The 20415-nt window shown below is 45.3% G+C and overlaps 1 protein-coding gene across 2 annotated transcripts in view; it reads right to left on the reverse strand.

Moving 5' to 3' along the window:
* OSBPL9 (oxysterol binding protein like 9) overlaps positions 1-15551 on the reverse strand; it is a 260826-nt gene extending 245275 nt beyond the window's left edge. For both annotated transcript variants that reach the window (XM_082265508.1, XM_082265507.1), the window contains exon 1: positions 15402-15551. In XM_082265508.1, coding sequence (XP_082121634.1) covers positions 15402-15512 — 111 coding nt within the window. In that variant the 5' untranslated portion in view covers positions 15513-15551. The remainder of the gene's footprint in view (positions 1-15401) is intronic.
* Between the last annotated feature and the right edge of the window lie 4864 nt (positions 15552-20415).

Consider the following 20415-nt stretch of genomic DNA (forward strand, 5'->3'; position numbering starts at 1 on the left):
GATTTATCTTTTCATACAGCCGCCGCCGCTTTTATATTTAGTAGCCGAGAGCAGGGAAGTGACCGGGACAGGAGCGGAGATGACTCATAGTGCAGCACAGCTGTTTTAATGTAACTGCTCGCGTTACACAGACTGCCGTGAACCGGAAGTGACGGGGGTAGGTTTTTCTCACGGAACACCGGAGTTCCAGCCTTCCCCTATTCTAATAAAGAAAACCATTTTATTTAGGTAGCTGTTCGATAGGTCTCCTCACTTCCTGTCTGGTAAAACTTGTTAGCCGAGCAGGGAAAGATGGAGAAATATATTTAAACCAAGGACTCAGTCATGGCCCTTAGGCTCTGAGGAAGAGGCATCGCCTCGAAACACGTCAACCTTTCGTCTTCACGAGACATTGGACTTGTAATATGGACGTTGCACTACGGAATTGATATGCTGGATTTTATCACATGTTTGTGAATAGTTATTTTTAATACTTCTTTAATAAAAGCCCACTGAGGATAATGCGCTAGGCTGGTGCACCCTTTTCTTTGTTTAGGTTTGCAAGATGGAGAAATCTCTCTGGGACACAAAAAGTAGTAAAACTATGAAAAGAAAGGAAAAAAAAAAAAAATAGCTGGACAGTAATTCCATTAATTCATAGAAAGGACAATCTAGTCAAAGGGGAACTTCAACCATATCCTAAAAGATTACAACAAAAGCACCTTCAAAAATATTAAATGTTGGGAATATACATGCAGATACCTATGGATAACTGCAGTTTTTTTGTTATAATTCCATATTTATTATTTTCAGAAGTATACAGAAAAAAAAAGAAATTGCTCCAATTAGCAAAGAAAAAAGGATTGCCCATAGGTAGTCGTCCAGGAATATGCCAGAGAACAGACATTTCTGACATGTAGGTTAACACGACAGAATAGTAATCATGAAAAAACATTCCTCACCCATGACAATTGCATGTTTTAATTCTAAACATACCTTATTTTTCAATTCCTCCTCATTCTTTCAAACGGTGGCCATTTTCCCTTTGGGCAGATGAATCCCTCACCCTATACTTCCTGGAACTCTGCCCAGAACTTTGAGTCTGCCTCCTGGAACATGTGACATTATCTGAGGACGGTTGCACTGGTGATGTAGCCTTCCCAGGATGCATCTGTGAGGCCAGGGCTAAATCACCAGTGCCTCACTCAACTAAGCAGCAAAAAAAAAAAAAAAAAAACACACACACACACACCAAAAATAGGTTTAATGAATGCAAGATGTTTTAATATAGAGTAACTCAGATAGTGGATGCATGATAGCTGCTGAGTAAAGTAAATCAACAATTTGAGGGAGTAATTTAAAGTTAAATTAAAATATTTCCTACAATAATCCCACTTTTCTGGTAGGGTGGAGCCCAAACTACGAGCAGAACAACCAGGATATAGCCTTGCTCGATAGATGCCTAAAAACAATTCCAGGGCTATATCCTGGTTGTCCTGCTCCCCGTAGTTTAGCCTCCGCCCCGCTAGATGTATGGGATGAAAGTATAGAAAAAAAATTATGTAGATAAATATTAAAATGATATATAAAAATAAAGTATATACCCCCCCTAATCACTAAGGTTTATAAACGCACACCTATTGATATGGTTTGGTCTTTGTATGCAATGTTTTTTGTTATTAATACATGGAATCTTTTTTTCTTACGTTATTTACGCATTATATTTTTCTGTAAATGTGTTTTATTTACATGCCTGCATGTACAAAAGGCGTGGATCCTGAGGAAGTGAACCTCCCGCGAAACACATCAATCCATAATGAAATAGTGTAAAGGCAGCGCTAAGATCCCCTATATTGTAAAGTGCTCCACTGTGTGCAAGTCCCCATTCACACTAGCGCGACTTGTCAGGACACTTGGTCGCCGGACAAGTCGCGGTGGGTCGCCTGCCATTGATTAGCACCGGACCCGTTCTAACAGCAGCGACACAAGTCGATCCGACTTAGAAAAAGGGTCCTGTACTACTTTGGGGCGACCTGGAGGCGACTTGCATTGACTTCAATGATATGAAGTCCGTGCATGTCGCGCCGAGGTCGCGGTGCACCGCGACTTCACAGGTCGCCCCGGCAAGTCCTGTCGCCCCTGTGTGAATGGGCTCTAAGTGCTGTGCAAAACTGCAATTACATATTCATCAAAACATATTGAATGGGCTATGAATAATACGTGCAATCCAAAAAAAGTGCTAAGTGCAAAAAAAGTACTCAAGTGCCTCAGCGTACTATGTAACTAATACCAGTTACACATATATCACCGTCTGATATAACCAATAAATAGTCCACAAGAGTATAGGATATATATGTTAGTCCCAAGTGCAAGCACTCATTGTGACAGTAAAGTGTGCATGCAGTGATGGTGGCACCCTCCGAACACTGCCAGACAGGAGAAAAAATGCAGACTCACCAGATGGAGTTGATCTTTGTTGGCTCATGTCAACAAAAGATCATGCAGCCCTTAAGATCTCCGTGGGCCGGTATGGCTTATCCCAGGTGGTGCGATTCCTGTGGGTGGTCTCAGAGGACAAGACAAGGAAAAGGACTCCTCATGGTGTAGTAAAAACCATTCTGTGTTTATTTAAAAAATATTAAAAACATGGCGATCACAGCAGACACAATTCAGGTTCAGGTTCAAATTCCAATTTATAGACCCACACTGTTTGCCGTGCTCTTACGGGGTCCCTCACGGTCTCCCGCAGCCTGTGTGGAAAGTCGCTCTGTTCCCGGAAGCAAGGTAAGCCACAGCATTTGCACATAATGGAGCACCTACAATATATATATATATATATATATATATATATATATATATATATATACATACATACACACATATACATACATAAATACTTACGATCAATCCATAATGCCAATATATGTACCAAACGGATATTCAATATGCATGTTACACACAGCTGTGGTTTTAATAAACAAATAAAGATTGCTGATCTGTACCCCTTTGTGGCATAATCTGGATACACAAACTATACAAATTTTCTTTAGATTTTTTTTCCTTTGGATAAAAAAAAAAAAAAAAAAAAAAAACATAATATGAGGTCAAACCTTAAAACATTTAAAGAGGTTGTACACCGAGAAAAAAATTTTTTCTCTTCTTTACATCCTGAAAGAGAAACCCATAATGAGCTAGTATGCATCGCATACTAGCTCATTATGAAATACTTACCTTAGAACGAGCCCCCGCCGTGCCGTCTCCTTACCTGTATGACGGGCGACATGTATAGTCGCCCGTCTTCCGGGATCGCGGCATCCGGCCATCTGATTGGCCGGAGCCGCGGTGACGTCACTCCCGCGCACGCGCGCGGGAGCCGACGGTCACGGCACGGGGCTCTGAAGGAACGGCACGATCTGCCGTTCCTTCAGAGCGCATGCGCCAGTGACGTCACTGGCTGCATTAAAGGTAAATATCTCCTAAACGGTGCATGTTTAGGAGATATTTACAGTACCTATAGGTAAGCCTATGATAAGGCTTACCTATAGGTACAACTTCCTGAGGAGGGTTTACTTCCTCTTTAATTTGTATGCAACCAGGCAGGCCCTTGCACTACAAAGTTAAAGGTAAATCTAAAAAGAAAACAAACAACAAAAGCCGAATAGTGTGTATCCAGCTATTAAGTCCCAAGTCCCCCTATTTTCCTTCCTCCCCTAAGTGTGTGTTCAGGGGGAGGGGGTGTTCGGGGATTTATTTGCTGCAAAGAAATGGTGACCTACAGTGTACAAAATTCACCAAGAAAATTAGGCTGGCCCCTAGAATCGATGAGACTCGGATAGGACAACTGATCAGAAATACAAATGGGTCTATATTGTTGCTTTTTAGTGGTTCTAAAGGCTCATGATTTTTTGCCGTCATGCATTCGATGCATAAAAGGTAAAAAAAAAACAAAAAACAAACAAACACACACACACACACACACACACACACACACACCTTTCCTGGGAAGCTCCCACTACAGCCCTCCCTAATACTTACCTAAGCCCCATCACGAGCCAGCGATGTGCACCAGAGCAGCGGCTCTCTGGGGACTCTCCCTCCTTATTGGCAGAGACAGCAGTGGGAGCCACTGCCTCCAGTGAGGAGAGGGTGGGGCCGATCCACAGCAGTGGGTGTGAATGGACACGAAGAGCAGCGGCTCGGGAGCGAGCCTGCATGGGTGCCCCCTGCTTGCTCTGGGGGGACTCAGGAGGGAGGAGCCAGGAGCACCAGCAGGGGACTTGAGAAGAGGACTGGGGCTGCTCTGTGCAAAACCACTGCTTGGAGTGGGCAAGCATAACATTTTAATATAAAAAAAAAAAAATTGCATTTATTATATCGCTTTAATGGCTGGTTCAGGCCACAGAAACAGTCCAAATGTGTTGCGGATGCATTTAGAAATAAGTGTTTTAATTGCGTTCCAATGCATTTTTGATTTGTTTTTTCCCCCCAATGTTTTCTAGTTTTTTTTTTTCTGGGTTATACCCTTTTGATGCATTTTTCATGTTTCAGTACAGTTCTATGTAGAAAGAAAAAAAACAAAAAAAACAAAGAAAGAAAGACCAACTGGACTGCATCTGGCGTCAACCAACCCTCAGAGAAAAGTTAAAGCAGAACTAAAAAAGCAACCCCCCCTCTATTTTGGAAACCTTGTCAGTTTTTGACAGATTTCCTCTAACTTTCTGTCCTATAGGCAAAACAGGAAGCGACAGGAAATCCCTGGCTGTCAACAGGATAACTAGAACTAGTATCACTACTGAAAGATTTCTCTTCTGGTGATAACCCAAAATAACTGGATTTTTGTCTTACCGTAAAATCCTTTTCCGAGGTTTACTGACGGACACAGCTGCTTATCTTCTTCACCTTTGGGTTATGCTGTCCCCTACAGGAGTAGGACACTAGGCAGGAAAAAAAACAAACAACACTTGACTACGCCTATGAGGGCAGTCCCTGGGGGGTATACTCCCACTTTCAGCTATAGCTACTCAGTTCTGTTACAAGCAACATCAGATGAAATCCAACTCCATAGAGGGGTGGGTACTGTGTCCCATCAAGGAAACTTCAGAGAAATTGATTTTACGGTAAGTCAAAAATCCCCATTTTCTCTCTTTCGTTCATGGACGGACACAGCTCATTATCTTCTTCACCATTGGGATGTTCCAAAGCAGGGGGTGGAAAAAAGCAACAAAAATTTCCAAGGCTAAACCGTAGCCAACCAGGCAACATGGAGTTCAACTATAAAACAACTGGAGCTCATCTGAAAAAAAACAATACACCCTCAAAGAGGACCAGGTCCTCTAAACAGCAACCCGCAAAACCTTGCGGCCAAAAGAAACATCCGCAGATGCCAACACATCCACTTTATAAAACGTTGTAAAAAAGTGTGCAGGATGATCAGGTGCCTGCCTTGCAAACCTGCATCACTGATGCCCGATGACGGAAGGCCCAGGAGGCACTAAGCGCGCCGTAACAGGTAAAGGAGGAAACTGACCCTTAATAGAATAGGCTTGAAAAAAAATCCATCTGGAAATGGTCACAGCAGAAGCAGCAAACCCTTTGAGGTCCTTCCATGAGTACAAATAGGGAGACTGACTTCCTAAAAACAAAACAAAAAAAACTCCATAACTGCCAGGTACACCTTGATTGCTCGAACAACAATTTCCTTAGGATGTTTCAGCCTGGGACACAGGGAAGGCATCACAAGGTCTTCATTCAAATAGAAATCAGAGATGACCTTTGGAAGGAATGACGGACAGGGACGAAGAACCATCTTATCTCTGTGAACTACCAGGTAAGGTGAACGTTAAGACAACGCCGCCAGCTCCGTCACCCTGCACGCAGAAGTAATAGCCACCAAAAAGGCCACCTTCTGGGACAACGTAAGTCGGGGAACTTCCCGAAGACTTTCGAAGGGAGGTTTCTAAAGCACCAACCACACCAAATGGAGGTCCCACAGCGGAAATGGAGATTGCACTGGAGGAGCCAAGTGTCCAACTCCCTGGATAAAAAAAAAAAAAAAAAAGGTACGCACCAAGGAATGTGTGGCCAATGGACGTTGAAAGAAAACGGTTAAGGCCCAAACCTGGCCCTTGATGGTACCCAAGGCCAGGTGCTGCTCAACCCGCCATTGGGGAAAAGCCAATATCCGAGCCACCGAAAAGGAGCGAGGGTGAACCCCAAGAGATTCACACCACGCAATGTACGTGTAACGGAACCGCAACCCCACAACGCGCTTGTGTGCTTCCGTCAGAATACTGCTTCCTTCAGTCTTGAACATAGCAGATATTCTAGCCAGCCACATACAAAACTAGCCTAGAATAGCTTGTATAAGATCTGGAATATTTATTGAACAAACTCACACCGAATATATACCCCACCAGGTCAGGTACCCAATTACATTATCCTATGCAGATGAAATTCTGTACAGAAATATTAACATATCTAAGGAACAAACAACACAAACAGTATTCTACTTTCCCACTACCAACCAATAGATGACAGTGATTAAATTGACTGGAGTTAACTAGCAACTTGCCGTCATCGAGCTCATGAAGCACAATACTCATTATTATTAGTAAACACATCCCCACAGTAGACAATAGGTGAGTTAATCAGCACAATCAACAATGTGTGGAAGACAGGTGGTTTAGCTGACAATTAGCATCTGCCATTAGTCTGAATGTGCGGAGCAGTCCCCTACTGGCAACAGGCAGCTACAGCATCTCACAAAAGTGAGTAAACCCCTTACATTTGTGCAAATATTTTATTATATCTTTTCATGTGACAACACTGTAGAAATGACACTTTGCTACAATGTAAAGTAGTGAGTGTACAGCTTGTATAACAGTGTAAATTTGCTGTCCCCTCAAAATAACTCAACACATAGCCATTAAGGTCTAAACCACTGGCAACAAAAGGGAGTAAACCCCTAAGTGTAAATTCCCAAAATTGGGCCCAATAAACCATTTTCCCTCCCCAGTGTCATGTGACGTGTTATGCCCCATACACACGTGCAGATTATCTGCAGACTTTTGTCTGCAGACTTACCAAAACCATATAATATGAGGTCAAACCTAAACACTTTCAATTTGTATGCAATCCGGCAGGCCCTTGCACTACATAGAAAAGGTAAGTCTGCAGACAAAAGTCTGCAGATAATCTGCACGTGTGTATGGGGCATTAGTCTTACAAGGCACCAGGTTGGACTAGGGAGCAGGTGTGTTAAATCTGGTGTTATCGTGCTCACTCTCTCCATACTGGTCACTGGAAGTTTAACATGGCACCCCATGGCAAAGAACTCTGAGGATCTGAAAAAAAGTATTGTTGCTCTACATAAAGATGGCCTAGGCTATAAGAAGATTGGCAAGACCCTGAAACTGAACTGCACTGCAGCATGGTGGTCAAGACCATACAGTGGATTACCAGGACAGGCCTCGCCATGGTCGACCAAAGAATTTGAGCGCACGTGCTTAGCATCACATCCAGAGGTGGTCTTTGGAAAATAGATGTATGAGTGCTGCCAGCATTGCTGCAGAAGTAGAAGGGGTGTGTGTGGGGGGGAGTCAGCCTGTCAGTGCTCAGACCATATGCCGGACACTGCATCAAATTGGTCTGCATGGCTGTCATCCCAGAAGGAAGCCTCTTCTAAAGATAATGCACAGGAAAGCCCGCAAACAGTTTGCTGAAGACAAGCAGACTAAGGACATGAATTACTGAGACCACGTCCTGTGGTCTGCTGAGACCAAGATAAACCTATTAGGTTTAGATGGTGTCAAGCGTGTGTGGCGGCAACCAGGTGAGGAGTACAAAGACAAGTGTATCTTGCCTACAATCAAGCTAGGTGTGGGAGTGTCATGGTCTGGGGCTGCATGAGTGCTGCCGGAATTGGGGAGCTACAGTTCATTGAGGGAAACATGAATGCTAACATGTACTGTGACATACTGACACAGAGCATGATTCCTCCCTTCAGAGACTGGGCCGCAGGGCAGTATTCCAACATAACGACCCCAAACACACCTACAAGATGACCACTGCCTTGCTAAAGGTGATGGACTGGCCAAGCATGTCTCCAGATTTAAACCCTATTGAGCATCTGTGGTGCATCCTCAAATGGAAGGTGGAAGAGTGCAAGGTCTCTAACATCCACCAGCTCCGTGATGTAGGGGCGCTACTAGAGTGTTAATGGACTCCATTCAGAACTTCTGTACCTACACAAAGCAGTTTAGCGCCTTGAGATCCAGAATTGGACATACCTTGCCTTCTTTCCTTGGAACAGTGAACAGGTTTGAGTAGAACCCCTGAAAACATTCAGACGTCAGAACTAGGACAATCAGCCCTTGGAGTAACAAGTCTTGCACTGCCCCAAAGAGAACCCATAGGCGATCTGGGGACAAGCACAGGTGGAAAGGGAATAACCTCTTCGGAGGATAAGACCGAAACTCGATCGTGAAACCAGACCGAATTACTTTGTGGACCCACTTGTCCTGTACCAGGGAGGTTTACGGATCAGGAAACCAGCAAAGACATCCCCCCCACCCTAGATATGGGTGAGGGCGCCCCTCCATGCAGAGGAAGACTTGTCCGCAGGTCTGGAAGAGCCCTCTTATGGCTTGCCAGACCAGGGGCCACTTGGAACCTCTGGCGGATGCCCTGAAGGGCTTGGATCCCTGGTCTTGAGACCCTGAGGGACAAAAAAAAAGCCTCCTATGGGCCGAGAAGAATGCCCCCCCCCCCCCCCCGTCTATGACGGGGCTTCTTACCCTTGGAAGCCTGCAGAAGAAGAGTACTCTTCCCTCCGTGATGCCCTTAATGATGTCATCCAAGGAAGCGCCAAACAGGTGATCCCTCACAAATGGGAGATTAGATAAGGCCTTCTTAGATGTCTGGCCCGCCGACCAGCATTTTTGCCAGATAATACGCCGAAGGATTACTACTGAGACCAACAGTCTAGAAATCAAGGGAACCACATCAAAGAGGCATCACAGAAACTGTAGCCCCTTGACCAACTGATCCGTTAGCTCCGCAAAAGCAGAAGGAAGTGGTTTCCCCTCCAGGTCCCGGCGTAAGTTTGGCCAAATCAGTCAGAGTTTGCGACACCAGGGCAATAGTAAAAACCGGCCAAAGCGCTGACCTGGCCACCGTGAGCATGTGGCAGGTCAGAGCCTTCGATCGCCTATCAGCCGGATCCTTAAATGCCAGGGACCTCACCACCGGAAATGAAGGTTGCTTTATTTAACCTGCGAGTCCACTACAGGTGAAACCATCCACTTTTTTTTTTAGCAGGGAATCCTCATAAGGATACCGCAGCACAAACCGCTTAGGGATTGCAAAAGTGCGCTTTGGACAACCCCACTGTTTTTTTTACAATATTGACAAAGTATGCGGGAAAAGGGAACCCCTTCGCCGCCTCGGAGGACCTGTGGGTGCCAAAAGAGACCGGCACCTCCGCCTATACCCTTTAGGTTTCCATCTAAATTATACACAGTTTTTTGCGTAATAAGCCAGTTAAGTTATCAATCATTACAAAATGTCCTCTTTAAATGGCACTGCACAAACAAGTGAAAGGATTTCCAGGCAATAAAATAATCATGCGATAAAAGCTGGGATGACACATCACATGGAACACTGAAGGGAAATGATTTTTGGAACAAATTCAGCCACGCAGATCTGAAGGATACACAAGGAGTTATTTGCTAGCAAATTAAATGTTAATGCAGAACCAGAAAACATGCTCCAGCCTCTGTTCTTCAATTCATCTGATGTAACACTAACATTACTGCAATACCCAGCAGTGACTTTCATCATTGCAAATCCAACAAAATAGATATTCTTGTGACATCTTCCACCGTAACTTCCAAACATGAAACCACTGCCTACAAAAGTAAGTAGGTTGTACTGGGGCAGTAACAAAATCGACTTAAAAGGGTCTATAAACCTCTGAAATGAAAAATAAACAAAGCATATCCCTCGAAAATGTATACTTGACTCAATCCTTTTTAAGCTGTGCAGTTTGTTACGTCAGATCCCATTCCCTGGCTTCTGGATATGTGTGTTTTAGACGGCTGTAAAGAGAGGGCTACAGATAAACAGTATTTGTTTCAGCTCTGTATCATTTGAGGCCAGTCACTTCACTAGGTATATGTAGGGGTTTGCCACCACTTTCGCTCAAACTTTCAAGGATCAATGCATAAATAAAGCAACCAGCAAAAAAGTATTCCCTGTATAGAGACAGAGAGGAAAGAGGCTATTTTGGTGACAAAGAATGACAACTGGGATACAAAATAAAATATTAGGTTACTTTATTTCAATGGAAACCGTTATCAAAAGGTTTCCCCGTTTAGCGTGATACCAGAACCACATCCATTGTGCATGTTAAACATACAAAGACGAAAAACACAAACACAATACAACATAGATAACCAGAACCATCTGGATGCCAGGCGATCATAACACACAGGAAATTACCACGGCAAGCCAACGCCGTACCCAAATTACTAAAAATGAGAAAGTGCGCAAGCTCAGCCCAAAGTTAGGACCAACCCTTTCCCCTGCCGCCAGGCCATTCACAAAACGCAGCGCACTTTCCGCATACGCAGTAGGGAACCGGCTGTGGTGCCACAAGGCCTTTGAAAACATCTTCTGATGACGAAACGCATTAGGAACGTCACGAAGCACGCACACGCCGTGGCCATTTTGAGATAGGTCTGAATTCTTTTGCCGACATGTGAGTGGTTATTTTTATTACCTTTAATAAATGTATTGCTTATTACACTATCGGAGTTCCCCCTTTCTTTTGGAGGATCTTTCAGTGTGATTGTTGGTGATTGCTAATGGACCTTAAGGAGGATATTGGAGCTGGCATTCTGTTACCATTTGTGAATGTGAGGAGCCGGGTGATTGCTACATACAGTGTGGACCCAAGGAGAACCTTACCACATGCCTGTCTGACCACTCTTTAATTAGAGGGTCTACTTGTTTCGGTAAGCAGTTTGTCTGTGTGGAGTGACCTTTGGGCTTAGATCCAATCCTGGGAGTGGGACCTCTCCTCCATTCTCCTATATCTTACTCACAGAGAGAACTCCCTTCTGGATATACTCTTCATTGGACTTAAGGACGGGCTGTCACATTTCTCTGGAAAGATCATATGCTTTTGAGCACTTCCTTTTATATATTGACTGTTACTAACATCAATTTGTGGCGCTGTACCCCTTTGTTGTAACCTCTCATCCTGGCACTTATATGGGGACTAACTCAACTTATTACATCACTAATAAGTTGTCCTCTGCCCCCCTTTACAACACCCCCACGGTAGTATCCTCTGCCCCCTTCAATGGTCTATCATTAACTCCAATGGCCAGAAAAGTTTAATATTCATTAATATCCTAACCAATGGAATCCATAAACGCTCTACCACTTGATGCACGTGAATGTGTGTGCAAGTGCAATATGCAGGCTTAGAGGCATTTAAGCTGCTTTTTCCTGCCAGGAGTAAAAGATGTTCAGGAGAAAAATTCGAATGACCTGTGTGCAAATTCTCCTTAAAGGAGAAGTTCACTTTCAGAACATGTTCCAGCATCTGCATCCTGGGAGTACACACATAAGAGTACTATGAGAGGTCAGTGTGTGGGAGGAGTACACACACAAGGTTACTATGAGAGGTCAGTGTGTGGGAGGAGTACACACAAGGTTACTATGAGAGGTCAGTGTGTGGGAGGAGTACACACACAAGGTTACTATGAGAGGTCAGTGTTTGGGAGGAGTACACACATAAGAGTACTATGAGAGGTCAGTGTTTGGGAGGAGTACACACATAAGGTTACTATGAGAGGTCAGTGTGTGGGAGGAGTACACACATAGGGTTACTATGAGAGGTCAGTGTGTGGAAGTACACACATAAGGGTACTATGAGAGGTCAGTGTGTGGGAGGAGTACACACATAAGAGTACTATGAGAGGTCAGTGTGTGGGAGGAGTACACACACAAGGTTACTATGAGAGGTCAGTGTGTGGGAGGAGTACACACAAGGTTACTATGAGAGGTCAGTGTGTGGGAGGAGTACACACACAAGGTTACTATGAGAGGTCAGTGTTTGGGAGGAGTACACACATAAGAGTACTATGAGAGGTCAGTGTTTGGGAGGAGTACACACATAAGGTTACTATGAGAGGTCAGTGTGTGGGAGGAGTACACACATAGGGTTACTATGAGAGGTCAGTGTGTGGAAGTACACACATAAGGGTACTATGAGAGGTCAGTGTGTGGGAGGAGTACACACATAAGGTTACTATGAGAGGTCAGTGTGTGGGAGGAGTACACACATAGGGTTACTATGAGAGGTCAGTGTGTGGAAGTACACACATAAGGGTACTATGAGAGGTCAGTGTGTGGGAGGAGTACACACATAAGGGTAGTATGAGAGGTCAGTGTGTGGGAGGAGTACACACATAAGGTTACTATGAGAGGTCAGTGTGTGGGAGGAGTACACACACAAGGTTACTATGAGAGGTCAGTGTGTGGGAGGAGTACACACATAAGGGTACTATGAGAGGTCAGTGTGTGGGAGTACACACATAGGGTTACTATGAGAGATCAGTGTGTGGGAGGAGTACACACATAAGGGTACTATGAGAGGTCAGTGTATGGAAGTACACACATAAGGTTACTATGAGAGATCAGTGTGTGGGAGGAGTACACACATAAGGGTACTATGAGAGGTCAGTGTGTGGGAGGAGTACACACATAAGAGTACTATGAGAGGTCAGTGTGTGGGAGGAGTACACACATAAGAGTACTATGAGAGGTCAGTGTGTGGGAGGAGTACACACATAAGGGTACTATGAGAGGTCAGTGTGTGGGAGCACACATAGGGTTACTATGAGAGGTCAGTGTGTGGGAGGAGTACACACATAAGGTTACTATGAGAGGTCAGTGTTTGGGAGGAGTACACACATAGGGTTACTATGTGAGGTCAGTGTATGGAAGTACACACATAAGGTTACTATGAGAGATCAGTGTGTGGGAGGAGTACACACATAAGGGTACTATGAGAGGTCAGTGTGTGGAAGTACACACATAAGGGTACTATGAGAGGTCAGTGTGTGGGAGGAGTACACACATAGGGTTACTATGAGAGGTCAGTGTGTGGGAGGAGTACACACATAAGGTTACTATGAGAGGTCAGTGTTTGGGAGGAGTACACACATAGGGTTACTATGAGAGGTCAGTGTGTGGGAGGAGTACACACATAAGGGTACCATGAGAGGTCAGTGTGTGGGAGGAGTACACACACAAGGTTACTATGAGAGATCAGTGTGTGGGAGGAGTACACACATAAGAGTACTATGAGAGGTCAGTGTATGGAAGTACACACATAGGGTTACTATGAGAGATCAGTGTGTGGGAGGAGTACACACATAAGGGTACTATGAGAGGTCAGTGTATGGAAGTACACACATAAGGTTACTATGAGAGATCAGTGTGTGGGAGGAGTACACACATAGGGTTACTATGAGAGGTCAGTGTGTGGGAGGAGTACACACATAAGGTTACTATGAGAGGTCAGTGTTTGGGAGGAGTACACACATAGGGTTACTATGAGAGATCAGTGTGTGGGAGGAGTACACACATAGGGTTACTATGTGAGGTCAGTGTGTGGGAGGAGTACACACATAAGGGTACTATGAGAGGTCAGTGTATGGAAGTACACACATAAGGTTACTATGTGAGGTCAGTGTGTGGGAGGAGTACACACATAAGGGTACTATGAGAGGTCAGTGTATGGAAGTACACACATAAGGTTACTATGAGAGATCAGTGTGTGGGAGGAGTACACACATAAGGGTACTATGAGAGGTCAGTGTGTGGAAGTACACACATAAGGGTACTATGAGAGGTCAGTGTGTGGGAGGAGTACACACATAGGGTTACTATGAGAGGTCAGTGTGTGGGAGGAGTACACACATAAGGTTACTATGAGAGGTCAGTGTTTGGGAGGAGTACACACATAGGGTTACTATGAGAGGTCAGTGTGTGGGAGGAGTACACACATAAGGGTACCATGAGAGGTCAGTGTGTGGGAGGAGTACACACATAAGAGTACTATGAGAGGTCAGTGTATGGAAGTACACACATAGGGTTACTATGAGAGATCAGTGTGTGGGAGGAGTACACACATAAGGGTACTATGAGAGGTCAGTGTATGGAAGTACACACATAAGGTTACTATGAGAGATCAGTGTGTGGGAGGAGTACACACATAGGGTTACTATGAGAGGTCAGTGTGTGGGAGGAGTACACACATAAGGTTACTATGAGAGGTCAGTGTTTGGGAGGAGTACACACATAGGGTTACTATGAGAGATCAGTGTGTGGGAGGAGTACACACATAGGGTTACTATGTGAGGTCAGTGTGTGGGAGGAGTACACACATAAGGGTACTATGAGAGGTCAGTGTATGGAAGTACACACATAAGGTTACTATGAGAGATCAGTGTGTGGGAGGAGTACACACATAAGGGTACTATGAGAGGTCAGTGTGTGGGAGGAGTACACACATAGGGTTACTATGAGAGGTCAGTGTGTGGGAGGAGTACACACATAAGGGTACTATGAGAGGTCAGTGTATGGAAGTACACACATAGGGTTACTATGAGAGATCAGTGTGTGGGAGGAGTACACACATAAGGGTACTATGAGAGGTCAGTGTGTGGGAGGAGTACACACATAGGGTTACTATGAGAGGTCAGTGTGTGGAAGTACACACATAAGGGTACTATGAGAGGTCAGTGTGTGGAAGTACACACATAAGGGTACTATGAGAGGTCAGTGTGTGGGAGGAGTACACACATAAGGTTACTATGAGAGGTCAGTGTTTGGGAGGAGTACACACATAAGGTTACTATGAGAGGTCAGTGTGTGGGAGGAGTACACACATAAGGTTAGTATGAGAGGTCAGTACACAGCTATACACGCACACACTGTAATGGTTTTGGAACTTTTAATGGAAAGTACAACATGTATGGTCAAAGGTCTGTCCATACTTAGATACGCCCACCAATGCCCCCGTCCCAGGACACACACGGGGCTCCGCCCACCGGCAGTCCAGTCACCTGACCGCTCTCTATACCTCAGGCTTAGCACTTCCACAGCTGGGCGTGTCCCACATTCACTGGGTGCGGCCAGCAGGACACAGAACACGTTGGCTAATACCCGCCCTCACGCTCATTGGCCAAGGCACATAGGAGGCGTGCCCTAATTGGCTAATGCCTCAGCACAGCTCTTCTCTTATTGGCTGAAATCGGACAACTCCGCGACTGTTACCCAAGAGCTGGCCGCTGTGCAAAGAGAAGAGAGTGCCCACCGGCGTGCCGCCAGCGCCTTCTACTCACCGTGTAATAGGAGAGGAGACCGGCGTTATAGTCCAACACGAACCAGCGATACTGCCAACCTTTCATCACGTTCGTCCATTTACTCAGCGGACCCTCCATGATAGACGCCATCTTGCAGTCGTGAAATAACAACACACGTCTCGGACGTACGTCTCGCGTCAGCAGCACAGAGGGCGGGGCAATTAGGAAAGTGGGCGCGGTTTTAGAATCCCCGGGTGGAGTCTGTGGGCGTGTCGCAGTGGTACAGGCCGTTGCTAGGCGATGCTCGGATGCTGTAAAGAGATGAGATGCTGAGATTGTTCGCTCAGTCTAGAAGAGAGACACGACATTCTGCTGACGAGATGTGACAATAAAAAGTCCTCCTTATCACAGGGTTCATACGGTCCTGGAAATCCTGGAAAAGTTTTGGAATTTTTAGATGACACTTTCCAGGCCTGGAAAGGTCATGGAAAATTAGGAAACACACTAGGTTTTGGAAAAGTCATGGAATTAAATTACTGTTGAGGAGTGGGGAGTGGATGCTTAAATATTTTATGATAATTATATTGCCACATACTGTATTTACATTTCGCTGTATTAGCGTCCTTCCGGGTCCGCGGTATGCGCGTGCTGTCATTGGCCAGCAGCAGCCGAAAAGATGACCCAATCAGGCAGCGGGGAGGGCCGGCCAGTGACTGACAGTAAGGGCAAACTGCGGACCCGGAAGGACACCTACCTGTACCAGTGCTATACGCTGAATGTAAAAATGCCCCCCCCCTCAGTGCTCTTTAGCCCCCCTCAGTGCTCTTTAGCCCCCCCCCCCCCCCACAGTGTTCTTTAGCCCCCCCACAGTGTTCTTTAGCCCCCCCAGTGTTCTTTAGCCCCCCCAGTGTTTTTTAGCCCCCCCGTGTTCTTTAGCGCCCCCCCCCCCCCGTGCTCTTAGCCCCCCCCCAGTGCTCTTCAGCTCCCCACAGTGCTTTTCATCTCTCCCCCCCTCAGTGATTTCCAGTTCCCCCCAGACAGTGCTCTCCAGTCCCCCCTCTCCCCCTGTGCTCTCCATCCCCCTGGTTTTCCATGCTCATCCCCCCACCTTCCAACAACCCCTGCAATGCTTTCCAAACCCCCTGCCCTTCAGCTCCTCCAGTGCTCTCTGCTTCCCCTGTGCTCTTCTATCATGTCTGCAGTCTCTAACCTTCTCTTGAATCATGTCTGCAGTCTCTAACCTTCTCTTGAATCATGTCCGCAGCCTCTGACCACCTCCTGTATCATGTCCGCAGCCTCTGACCACCTCCTGTATCATGTCCGCAGCCTCTGACCACCTCCTGTATCATGTCCGCAGCCTCTGACCACCTCCTGTATCATGTCCGCAGCCTCTGACCACCTCCTGTATCATGTCCGCTAAATGTACAGTGTGTGTCGTAAAACGTTTGACATTTCGAACATGGGAGAGGCAGCGTTGTCTAGCCACGCTAAGTCTGCAGCTGCGTGCTTGACAGCTTCCAATCCGATCGCTGGCTTTTTCACCCATACGCCTGAAGTGACACCGGCTCCCAGCTGCGGCAGCGGTGCTTCCATCTCATCCACTGTAAAACAAGGGACCATTTTGAGTCACGCTGTATCCAGAAACGAAACCCTGTACACTACAAAGATTGTCATTTATTTTAGTAAAAATATGCTGGGTGTGACATGGATTTTCTTCTTATTTAACATGTATACATAGACATTTCATGAAACATTAGGTCATGAATATTTACGTGAAGTCATGGAAAAGTCATGGAATTTTATTGGTGAAAATGTGTATGAACCCTGTTATCATCATTATTTAACCACTTCAGCTCAAGAAGATTTACTTTTAAGACCAGTCCATTATTCGGCACTGCGTTACTTTAACTGACAATTGCACAGTCGTGTGACGCTGTACCCAACATAAAATCGATGTCCACTTTATCCCACAAATAAAGCTTTCTTCTGGTGGTATTTGATTACCTCTGCGGTTTTTGTTTTTTGTGCTATAATTAAAAAATGACCGACAATATCGAAAATAAAACAATTTTTTACTTTTTGCTATAAAACATATCTAATAAAAATGTAAAAATCTAATTTCTTCATCAATTTAGGCCAATATGTATTCTGCTACATATTTTAGGTAAAAAAAAAAAATCCCAATAAGCGTTTATTGATTGGTTACACAAAAGTTATCGTATCTACAAAGTATGGGATATTTTTATGGAATTTTATTTTTATTTTTTACTAGTAATTTACTGCACTCCTAGCTCCTGTCGATTGCCCCCAGAGCAAGAAGCTTGCTTTGAGGGCACCCAGGCAGTCTCACTCCTGAGCTGCTGCTCTGCGTGTCCATTCACACACAGGGCTTTGCCTATCTCCTCTCTCTCCTCATTGGCTCACTGGCTGTGATTGACAGCAGTGGGAGCCAATGGCTCCAGCCATTGAGGGGAGAGAGTCCCCTAAGAGCCGAGGCTCTCATGCACATTGCTAATGGAACATCTATTTCAGGTAAGTATTCATGGGGGGGGGGGCTGCTGCACAGTGAAAGTTTTTTCCCTTTATGCAAAGGATGGATGAAGGTAAAAACCCTTGAGCTTTTAGAACCACTTTAAGTCTAGGTGTAGAGAAATAAGCCGTCCTAATTACCTTATTCTTTACTTTGGTTGGCTTTCACGGTCCCATCTTTTCTCCAATTCTCCCAGTTAAAATCAGGACCACGCCTCCCTATGTACAATGCAGGACTGTTTGTTCTGCACAGTTCTAGATGATGACAGCACACAACCACCAGCTGCAGCGCTGAAGAGAAAAGTCTTTGGGAGAACATTCGCACAGCATGGACACTAGGAGCACTTCATGCCACTACAAGGAATGAGGAAAATAATACAGCTTATTCCTCTAACCCCTAGACCAGGGATATGCAAACAGTAGCCCTCCAGCTGTTGCAGAACTACAAGTCCTATGGAGCATAGCAAGACTCTGACAGCCACAAGCATGACACCCAGAGACATGATGGGACTTGGTGTTTTGCAACAGCTGGAGGGCCACAGTTTGCATTTCCCTGCCCTAGACCTAAAGCTGAACTGTGGGGAAAGCAAAAATCCTCCCTATTACAGTGGGGCTGCCCCTGCACTACAAGGGTTAAATGCTCATTTAGTTCTAGGGTACCGAAAAAAAAAATTGCTTCCCTGATCCCTCACTCCTGCAGGCTCCCTACATGCTGCTAAACCAGTGCCTGCAGCCCCTTCTCCCTGTGCTCTAGCAGTCGCAGGTTCTTTAAAGGTTATGAAGTACAATGCGGGTCCCATAGCCCTGTATTGCACATGAGGATGCTGAGGTAGAGTCCACAAGCCAGAACATAGGGGAGAAAGGGTGAGCAGCAGCTTCCAGGGTTTAGGTAAGTGGTGGGAGGGGGGGGTTACTGCAAAGGTGATTGTTTTTACTTTTAATTGTTTTGCCTAGTGTGGACTTTAATAGAAGAAGCTTGGTTTATATGTTGATTATGCTACTGGTTGTTATATAATTAAATGGGTTTGCAGTGAATTGTAATTCTGTATGATGCTGTATAAGTTGATTCATGAACAGAGAAAGGCTGCCAGACAATCTGCTAATAGATTTAAAAATAAAACACAATTATTTAAATGATAGCTCTTTGCATGACAAGATATACATACATATATATATATATATATATATATATATATATATATATATATATATATATATACATACAGTATCTCACAAAAGTGAGTACACCCCTCACATTTAAAAGGAAAGGTGGAGGAGCACAACTTACAGTAAAATCCATTTCTCTAATGTTCATTGACGGACACAGCTCCTGGTATTCATAACCATTGGGTTATACTGCCCCCTACAGGAGTAGGACTATGGGCTACGCCTATGGGCAGTCCCAGGGGATATACTCCCTCTCTCTGCTATTGGTACTCAGCTTTGTTACAAGCAGTGTCAAAGAATTACAACTCCACAGAGGGGTGGGTGCTGTGTCCGTCAATGAACATCAGAGAAATGGATTTTACGGTAAAATCCCATTTTCTCTTTTATTCATTGATGGACACAGCTCCTGATCTTCATAACCATTGGGACGTCCCAAAGCAATGTTAAACATGAGGGGTGGGAACAGCAAAAAATTCCCAAGGCTAAACGGTTAGCCAACCAGGCAAAAAAAAAAATACACCCTCAAAGAGCATCAGGTCCTCTAAACAGCAGCCTGCAAAAATCTTGCGGCCAAAAGAGACATCCACAGATGCCAACACATCCACTTTATAGAACTTTGTGAAAGCGTGCACTGACGACCAGGTGGCCGCCTTGTAAACCTGCCTCACTGATGCCTGATGACAGGAGGCACTAAGCACCCGAGTAGAGTGCACTTGGCAAGGAAAGACGGAACCTCACCCCTGATGGAATAGGCCTGAATCACCATCTGTCTCATCCATCTGGAAATGGTCGCAGAGGAAGCGGACAACCCTTTCCGAAGCCCATCCAACAGCACAAATAGTAAGACTGACTTCGTAAAAAACTCCGTACCTGCCAGGTACACCCTAATTGCCCGAACCACATCCAAGGCATGCAAAGCAATTTCCTTAGGATGTTTTCACCTGGGACACAGAGAAGGCAACACAATGTCCTCATTCAAATGGAAGTCAGACACAACCATTGGGAGGAACGACAGGCAGGGGCGAAGAACCACCTTATCTCTGGGAATCACCAAGTAAGGTGAAGGACAGGATAACACCGCCAGTTCCGACACCCTGCGCGCAAAGGTGATAACCACCAAAAAAGCCACCTTCTGAGACAGGGTAAGTAAGGGAATCTCCCGAAAATTCTCAAAGGATAGCTTCTGAAGGGCAGAAAGCACCAAATTGAGGTCCCAAGATGGCAACCAAGACCACACTGGGGGAACCAAATGTCGGACACCCTGAAGAAAGGTACGCACAAGGGAGTGTGTGGCCAAGGGTCATTGGAAGAAGACTGCCAAAGCCGACACCTGGCCCTTGATGGTACTCATGATCCG

Source organism: Pelophylax lessonae (assembly GCF_965119305.1).
Source record: "Pelophylax lessonae genome assembly, chromosome: 8".
Taxonomy (NCBI): domain Eukaryota; kingdom Metazoa; phylum Chordata; class Amphibia; order Anura; family Ranidae; genus Pelophylax; species Pelophylax lessonae.